General features: G+C 39.8%; 1 protein-coding gene across 1 annotated transcript in view; it reads left to right on the top strand.

Moving 5' to 3' along the window:
- Positions 1-414: 414 nt before the first annotated feature.
- Positions 415-9,984, top strand: part of PKHD1L1 (PKHD1 like 1) — a 131,651-nt gene continuing 122,081 nt past the window's right edge. The window contains exons 1-3 of the mRNA XM_059671898.1: positions 415-557; positions 2,214-2,303; positions 9,107-9,251. Coding sequence (XP_059527881.1) covers positions 485-557; positions 2,214-2,303; positions 9,107-9,251 — 308 coding nt within the window. The 5' untranslated portion in view covers positions 415-484. The remainder of the gene's footprint in view (positions 558-2,213; positions 2,304-9,106; positions 9,252-9,984) is intronic.

Here is a 9,984-nt window from a genome sequence, read left to right as displayed (position 1 = left end):
GAGACATGGTTTTGGGGACATCAGTAATACTAGTGTGATTCTCCATTAATGGGGAATAGCAGGAACTTATTTGAATGTAAAGGGGGAAATGTGTGAGGTTCGTGTATTAGTTGGACTTTCAGGCCCAGCTGGGGTGGATTAATAATCACAGCAGACAGGCCATACAGGTCCAGAATTTTTGAAAAATTAGTAAGAAAGATAAGGTAAGGAAAGAGGGCAAGGGGGAAAGGGGCGAGACTCACGGAAAAAGGAGTGGACAGCCTTAGGCTGTTGGCGCCCAGGTCTGAGCGTGGAGTGCGGGGTGGCCCCGCCGGGCTCGCCGCGCCCCTGCGGGCTGCGTCTCTGCGCGCAAATCCCAGGGCGCCGCCCCATCGCCGGGGGCGGGGCTGCCTCGCCTGCGCGTGGGAAGGTCGGGCGCGCGAGTGAGTGGCGATCCCCGAGCTGAGCGCAGGCGCGCGCGGCGACTCCGCGAACTCGAGCGGCGATGGGACGCCTGTGGCTTTGGGGGACCTGGGGCTTCTGGGGGCTGCTCCTGTGCGCCGCGGACCCCCGCACAGGTAACCCACGGGGGGCGCCAGGGGAGCGCGCGGGAGAAGCGCATGTGGGCAGGTCCCTGCTCCTGGGACAGGCGGGACCGCTGGACACCAGCTCGGGGCCAAAGGGGTGGGTGTCGCCCCCGCGCAAGCCTGTACCAAAGCACCTGCAGGGCGGGCCTGACCGAGACAGACCGAGGGAGAGGGAGCGATTGCTCTGAATTCATCCGTGTTGCTTGGGAGAGTTTGAGTCTCACCTCCTCCCCCCAAGTGACCTGTTGAAATGAGACTGACATGTGGCCTGGGGAGTGGTGATGGGGGTCTAGGCCGGGGAGGCAGCCCGAGTCCTCCCTCTCTTTCCTCTTGGGTCCTTTGGCCCCACTTAGGGGAAGTCTCCCAGTGGGACAGAAGTGGGTCTTTGTGGCGGGTGCCAGTCACTTCCAGGGCCAGCTGCCCCGAGCCTTCAGAGTAATACCCAGGAGAGGGCTGGCAGGAGACGGATAAGATAAGAAATTGGAGTTGTCCGCGGAGATAACTGGAGGATGAACCTGAGATAGGTGAGGAGCAGCAGGGTCCTGGAGATAGGATCCAGCTGGAGTTTCCTACCCGCGGCTGTGGGCTGCTGGAAGCTGCCGAAGTGCCTGAAGCGGGAACAGCCATGGGCTCTTGGCAAAGACAGGCCTAAAGCACAGAGGCGTTGGGTGAGGGGCTAGTCTTTATGGTGGAGGCCGTTGGCCTTATAGGTGAAGTCCCTGCTAAACTTTTCTCAGGCAGGAATGAACCATACCATCATAACTTTGTTCACCTTTCTCTTTCTTTGTGCCTCCCACTTAAATTTTCCCACCCACTCTGAGAATTTGTTACTGGATTTACTAGTACCCAAATCTGTACAGTTTAAGAAGAAAATAAACTCTACTGCTCACTGGGTATCTTTGAGTTGTTTTAACGCACTGCTTACAGCTCTCCAAGGAAGCCACCCACCCACCTTCTGTCTAGAACTCTTTGCCTTCCCCACAATTGCTCCAGTCTAAGCTAGCTGATATTTGCCCTCCCAAATGCAGCAGGGGCACCTCTTCTCTCAATAAGGGGGTGTGGCCCAAGACGTATGGATGAATTGCCCCATCTGAGTCATCTATGGCCCCTGTGCTGTCTTGTGTCACTCTGTGCAGTGCAAGCTAAACTTCTGGGGAGTTGAGATTGTTATGCATTTTTATATCCTCAGGCACAGTAACACCGTTTGTTGAATGAATCCGTGACCTGTGCATTAAAAACTTGCTAACATCAGGAGGCTAGATCTTTCCTGAAGTCTTACTCTGTCATAGAAAACAATGTCTTCTTAAAACACAACATTCCTCTTTGCACCTGAAGTGTTCTTTGATTCTACTAGCTTTGCACTTCCTGTGTGCATGAATTTAAGGGATTAATAAGTGTTTTATAATATGATAGATAAGAATGATGAAAATAATCAATGAGTAGTAGTAACTGAGTTAATGACTTAACTCGCTGTAAAGTCATTGGTTAGCAATAGAGCCAAAAATAAAACATTGGTATATTTACTTTCAGACTGTAGCCTTCACGATACTTTTCTAACGATGTTGCATGCAATACATGGTATGAAATTTGATGCTTGAAATGAAGTCCTTGATCATTTTCCCTCCACTGTATTTTAATATCTTTCAGATGGCTCTAAAATAATTCCTAAAGTCACAGAAATAATGCCTAAATATGGCAGCCTAAATGGAGCAACAAGACTGACTATTAAAGGAGAAGGTATGGTTGCCTTTTTGGCTCATTTATTTATTTATTTGTTTAGCCAAGGTTAAGGTATTTTAAAGACTACTTCTTTCACATTCAGGGCCTTATGATTTAAAAAAATCCACTGGAGTTATTTCTCCACTTGGCCAGAGTGGTAGAACTCTATCCCCTTCAACAGTTAATGAAATTGCCAAGAGTCTTCTATCAACAAGATCATCTGAATTCGTATTATAATTACTTGATTAATTCTAAGATCTGGGTTCTAATGACTAATCCATAGCTCAACTCTGCAGTTGTTTGCTTTGCTCTTCATGGGTCTCTAATATTTAATTCATTTTTATATCAAATAAAACTTGTTGGGGGTTTAGGGGTGCAACGTTAGTAAGAGGGTATGATAGAGAAATAGAATGGTAATGGACGGAGAAAGGCAATTGACAGTAGAGCTTCGGATCCCTTTTCCTGCCACCAATCCTCATTATGTGCTGCATCAAAGCATGGGTTATGTATGACTCTCTTCTTGCCTGGTCTTGGGATGAAAATATAGTAAGCAATCAGTGAATATATTTAATTACTACAATTAGAAAGAAATATGTGGTTCTTTTAACCACAAGGCCTTTGGAATCTAAATGGTTGTGGTACTTAGCTGCTTACAAATGTTTAAAGATGAGAAAGAAAATTTTAAAAAGAATATTCACAAAAGTGATTACTTAGACTATAACAAGAAAAGAAATGAGAAGTTTTTGGAGTGTGAAAGAATTTACAAAGCAAGATATGTAATTCTGATACATATATTATTTCTTTTTTTTTTATTTATTTATTTATTTATTTATTTATTTATTTATTTAATCAATTAAGGTATTACATATGTGTCCTTATCTCCCCATTGCCCCCCTACCCTCCCCCCCACTCATGCCCTCACCCTCCTGCTGTCTGTGTCCATTGGTTAGGCTTACATGCATGCATACAAGTCCTTTGGTTGATCTCTCCCCCTTACCCCCACCCTCCCTACCTTCCCTCTGAGGTTTGACGGTCTTCTAAGTAATATTTCTGCAGAATTCAACTTTCAAGGATATACTTAAAATGGTTTATGCCTCTAAGTTGTGAACAATATATTTTGAATTAAAGTGGGTTTTTTTTTTAGAATTAAACACCTGGAGGCAATGTATTTGTTAAAGACTATTTTAAAAATGTCTTTATCTATAGTTCCTTTATGTTGTAAATTACTGTTAACAATGTGCTTGAAAGTTATTGGGTTTTTAAAAATATTTTTTACTTATTGATTTGAGAGAGAAAAACATCCATTTGTTGTTCCACCCACTCATGCATTCACTGGTTGATTCTTGTAAGTACACTGACCAGGGGGCAAATCCACAATCTTGGCTCATCAGGACGATGCTCCAACCATCTGAGCTACCGGGTCAGGGACAAAAGCAATTTGTTTTTTTAACATCGATTTATACGCCTGAAAGAAATACCCAGATTAAAGCAAAACAATAAAACCACCCAGCTATTTTCTTATCTTGAGACCTGAACTTTTTCTGGTCCAGGAACCATAGCTTGAGTTTACATACATAGATCCAGATCATCCCTAGTTAGAAATAGAAAAGACACTCTTCTCTTAAGGCAGTTTGGAAGAATATCCTTGTTAATCTAGCTATCACCTTTGCTCTTTTGTGTACATTCTGAGGCTCAGGAGTAATAATCCTATGAAGCACAAAGTGTCATGGTGAATTTCTAGTTTTCCCCATCAGCATCAATTCATAGGTGCTTTTGGCAGAGAATTCTAGAGCAGTTAAATCTTTTTGAATTTCAGATACCACCACCTCCCCCCAGATTTGTCTTCCTTCTCCCTGCTTTAATGGCACACTGTTGGTGACTAAAAATGTGTTAGCATGTGTCTTTCTCAGAGGCTGAGTCTAGTTACTGTTTTATGTAGGTTGGGTGTGGGGGGGGGGCATGATATGTATACAGAATGTGTATAAGGCAATGATAATGAATTTGCAAAACACACCACAGCTCCTATAGCTACATGAATATGGTACTTGAACAAAGCTTATTTGGAAGGAGTATATGCATGATCCATCAGTGTTGTCTCTACCTGGTGCTCCATGTGTAGAATGACACATAGAGCTAAGTTATTAACCACACAAGAACACTTTCCAAATGAAATTGTAAATGCCAGATGATTACTCAAATGTTGGTCCCATATGACTGTTTAAGTGTTTTATTTTTGTAAAAATTATGAAAAAGTGAACTGTCATAGGAATGTTTTACTTAGAAAGTGATTTCTCTGAGATTTCACCTTCTAGAAAGATCTACTTTAATATTTTGATGTATCTAAGTGACTTTTGGCTATTTCTACACGTTACAGGCAATATTTGTTCTAAAGGCTGTGCTTCAGGAACCAAAGATACATGATTTTATAGTCATGATGCCCACGTAAAAGTGTTTTGTGCAATGGCATGATCATAGAAATACTTCTCTTTCCTTTTAACATCTTAACTGGATATTAACTGATTTGAGAGGTTGTGTTATTATTTTGCTAAGTTCTAGAGTGTTTCTAACTATTGGTTTTATTACATTATATTCAGACCTTGTGTTTATTAATTGTCTTCCTTAATATTTATCATGGTTCCCTTTATTTAAAAATATCAGTAAGATAGAAGGAGTAATAATTAACTTTTGGGTCTTTCTTCTGTATTTTGCTGTTACAGTGTCCGGCATATATATTTTTGTTAACGTGAAGTGTTGAATTACACAATTTTTATAACATTATGGCCTTCAGTTCCATCTTTGCCACTTCCCACTATGTGCCTATGGACAAGTTATTGCTCTAAGCCTCAGTTTCCTCATCAGTAAAATGGTTTAGTAATTCCTACCTGTTGCGGCTATTGTGAATATTGAAATGGATGATGTATCTAAGGTGCCCATATATGACATATGCCCCATAAATTAGAGCTAACTTATTGTGATTATTCTTTTGCATTTATGTTATAGTTTTAGTTTCATTCTTTAGAAGTTTCTTCCATTACACTGCACCTTTTTCCCCCATGATTTTCAATATTACAGCTTTTAAGTAGCTTTATACACTCTCAACCCTGCTTTTCTGAAGTAGAGAAACTGGAACAGCCAGAATTGACCATGGCAGCTGGCATCTTCCATGAAGGCTGCTATCAGGAGGCCCCGGTTTTCGTGCCTGGCAAATCTTGTCTCCAGTTTTTCTGCAAAAAAAAAAAAAAATACATCAACATGTTAGGAATTTCCATTTGAAGTCTCAACCTTTTCTGTTTCCAGGGTACACCCAACGCTTCCTGTGATCTTTGTCCTTTGGAGTACTTCCAGAGGGATCTCTTTGTGCCCAATTATTTATTTAGAATTATGCTTTTCCATTAAAATTCTTTTTAAAGGTGATTCTTTTGAAATTTTTTTTAAAATATAATTTTAAATTAAAAGTCTTTTAAAAGGTGACTCCTCTGTATTTTATTAACTCTTTGGAATTAGCTGAAAAAAGTAGAAATATTTCTATGCTTTTTTTTTTTACAACATTTATAATGAAAATATTTACAAAAATCTTACCAATTTGGTTCACATTTTTTCCATAGATTTTACTCCTACAGTATATATATATATATATATATATATATAGAGAGAGAGAGAGAGAGAGAGAGAGAGAAACAACTCCTAAGCTAAAACAACATCATCTTTTGTTAGTGTTATTTTTTAGACTTGTATTTGTCTCAGAAAAGCTGAAGAACACATCTGCATTACCATATCATTCATGTGACATGTACCTGATAGGAAAATAATACATACATCACATCCTGAGCCACATCACAATGAAAACGTTCTGTTCTTTAGTTAGTTGCCAGCATCCCTTCTGTGTGTTCCAAACTCAATGTGAGCTCCAAAGATAAGCAGAAGTTGGCAGAAGGAACATGCGAGTTTACAAGTAGCTTGCTTTTCTGTGTGTTCATGTGTCTTCTCATAATTCCATTTTAGCAGTAACTTCCTTTCTAGATTCAAAACCGTGAGTTCAATGCAGGTATCTTTTCAGATGTTAAATTGATGCTTGTATTTGTACCTTAGTCTATGCTGGATGAGTCATGTTCAGTTAACGTTTAAGCTTAGAAGAAGAAAATGGTGTTTATTAAAATCCCTACCTTTTGTTGAGTTTCTACTTACTTTTTTTATATATAAAGGATAGCAGAGGAGACATAGGGTCTGGAGGAAGTTACATTGGGTAACAAGTAATAGCCTTGTAATGTGCATCTTTAATATTATTTTTCTCTGAATTTCACAAATATGCCTGGTGGACATCTACAACCCAGATCTGAATCCTGGGCCCTGCTTACTAGTTTTCTGTTAGTTTTTTAAAGAGATATTAATACTGAACCTATACCTCAGGATTTATGTGACTAGGAATAAGAGTAGATATCAACTAAGCTCTAAACATATGATCCAGGCACCATGTTAAGCAATATATATTTGGCTGTGCATGGGCCAACACCATGGAATCCTTTTCACCAATGCTAAGCTACCCGCTGCTGTTGCTGAATACCTGGCCTGCTCAGAGACCAACACCGAGCTCTCAAGAGAGACCATCCTTCACAAAGTTCACCCCCCAACCAACAAGTGACAAATTATCTGCATCACTCTCCTTCTCTCATGGAACGAACAGAGATTCCTATTGCTGAACTGGCACCTACCCCAGACTTGAGTTTTGCCTTCTCTTTCCATAGCACTTTTGCCAGAACTGTCTTCTGAGTGCCTAGGGAGCCCGATTTACTGCCAGGAGATTCCACAAATAGTGCCTCAGAACAAGAAATGCATTTATTGTGAAAAAGTTATGATAACAGGTACATGACCCTGAAACCTGCAGCACCCTGAAACATACAGCTTAGTAGAATGATGAATGTCCTTCAGCCTTAAGGGATGGATAAGTTCCCAGCTTGGGAACAACATCCTGTGGAATGGAATGCTGTCCTTCATCGTATGCCACATGCAGTGAGCCAACGGCTGATGCATGCTGTTGTTTCCCAATAGATAGAATACAGGGAGCTGGAAATGAAGGGCTTCCCTCCCCCACCCCCTCATCATTATCACTCCCAGTGATCCAGAAATTGAATCTGTGCTTTCTATCCTTGCAATTTTAGGTTCCTCCATGGCTCCCAATATGGGTTCCACTAAACTAAAACTACCACTACTACCTGATCATTTGAATCCATCAAACATAATTAGTAGACAACTAGAGATAATCAATTCTGATGATCGTGAAGAGGTAGGGCAGCTTTACCTAATGCAGATAAGGAGGAGTATGTCTGGAAGTCACAATATTCATGGAGGCAAATCTTGGCTTCCAAGTCCAGTGAATAGGCAATTATGGCAACCACAACCTAACAAGGGCAAGGCAGCTAAGGGCTCAGATCTTGAGGAGGAAGGTTAGTGTCACTCCATTAGCTGAGATGCTAGCCAAGGATAAGGGAAATCTACAATGAGTGATAGAGAGGGGCCAGGTGAATGTTCATTATAGCCTCAGGACCAGTTGTATTAGTGTGGCCTGTAGCTTGTCCCAATAACCCCCCTTGTATTAGAGCCTTAGCAGAGCTTTCATACAGTCACTACCTAAGAGTCTTGATAATGGGTTGTACTTAAAGTATAGAGCATGAGAATTTCTGGATGGTGCCATTTCTGGATGGACTGTATCAGGTGCCTTGTATGCTCAGCCTCGCATCCTCTTGTCCTCACCTGTGATTCTAGCCACAGCTGTGTCAAATAGTCCCCCTGTACTGTGACTCAATCTATACTTTCAGATTCTTGCCTTAACTTCTTCCAGCATAGCTTTGTCTGCTCTCCCAGGGCTTCTCCAACAGAGGGACTTGGGACATGCAGCCCACATGGCAGATATGCTGCCTGAAAGGGCAGGGGGTTATATCCCCCAGTGAGAACCCTCAGGTAATGGGGGCAGGATGTGATGAATAAATGCTTTTTTGCTGTTGATTCGTCGATTGTGAAAGGCAGTCTGTATTTTTCTTAGAAGTTACCAGTAAGATTGAGTCTCAGTTGTCCTCAGTGGTGCCCACTTTTCTTTGTTCAGGTTTTACTCTACCTTGTCCCTAAGAAATCACCACCCAGATAAACTTCTTACAAGTCCTCACCTCAGACTTTGCTTTATAGGAACTCATGGTAAAATAGTGGTATAGTGTTACCCTCATGCAATCTTTCTATACCCTTTAGCATGCTTTATTTTTATAGCAGTTATCTGCACAGGATAGAGTACATAGCATCAGGTGATGTATACATGTAAATATATATAATTTTGTCACCCTGGCTGTTGTGGCTCAGTTGGTTGTGCACCAAAGTGTTCGATTCTGGTTGGGGCACATGCCCAGGTTGCATGCTCCATCTCAGTAGGGGATGTATAGGAGGTAGCCGATTGATGTTTCGCTTTCACATCAATGCTTTTCTCCCTTCCTTACTCTCTTAAAATCAATAAACTATTCTTTAAAAAATATATTTGTTTATTTGCTCCACCCCTCCCTATCCTACTACTGGAATATAAGCTGTTTGATTCCACTACACTTAATAGCACCTGACAAATAATCAATTCTCAAGAATTACTTTTATGATTTAAATTGATTAAAGTCTAACTTTTCTGCTCCCAAATAAGATTATAATCATAGGAATAAATATGAAATAAGCTAACTGCTTACTCAGTACTATTCCCTATCATTTATTGAATAATTCAATACTTAATGACAATGGTTAGCACTCTAAAAACAGAATCCATTAATAATAATTGAGTGTTTTTACTTTCCCAGGTTTTGCTCAAGCAAACCAGTTTAACTATGGAGTTGATGATGCTGATTTGGGGAACACTGTACAATTAGTTTCTTCTTTTCGATCCATTTCTTGTGATGTAGAAAAAGATGCAAGTCATTCAACTCACATTACTTGCTATACTAGGTATGTTTTAAACTATCTTTAATAACATCATTTTTATCATATCAGAAGTACAGTTATGCATATTAGTATTTTAATAGTTTTATCACTCTGGCTGTTAAAATAATATTTATTCTGATTATCAGCTGTTTTTGATTTTATGAGTTTAGATGATTTTATACCTTTATTACAATCAATTATAATGCTCTTTCCACATATGGGCATCATAAAATATATTCTATATTCTTATCCAGATTATTAGAGCTATTATCATTATTGATCTCTTTTAGAAGATAAATGGCTACTATTAAATTGTAATGATGCTCCTCAAAATATCAAAATTATGCTTTCCTGTCAGGTTTGATTAATTTTGTTCAATATCTTGACATAGCCATTAAGATGAAAGACGATATTTTGTATAGTGACATTGCAAGTTTTTTACTATTGGCCCAAATTAATGTTTGTTATTAGTAATTTAGTGAAAAAATTTAATCATTTTAAACTGTAACTTTCAGTATTGTAACATGTAGCATATATTACAGAGGAATTCATCTACTTTAGGCTTGTTGGCTATTTTTTTTTTTTTTGCAGCAAAAGCTCACTTAAGGAGAAACTTGATTAAAACTTCTTTTTAAACAAAGCAAGGTGATATGTGACTTTTTAAAAAATATGTTTTTATTGATTGCAGAGAGCAAGGGAGAGGGAGAGAGAGAAACATCAATGATGAGAGAGAATCACAGATCAGCTGCCTCCTGCA

The sequence above is a fragment of the Myotis daubentonii genome, chromosome 17, assembly GCF_963259705.1.
Source record: "Myotis daubentonii chromosome 17, mMyoDau2.1, whole genome shotgun sequence".
NCBI lineage: Eukaryota > Metazoa > Chordata > Mammalia > Chiroptera > Vespertilionidae > Myotis > Myotis daubentonii.
The sequence above is the reverse complement of the archived record's forward strand: the minus strand, read 5'-3'. Positions and strand labels throughout refer to the sequence as shown.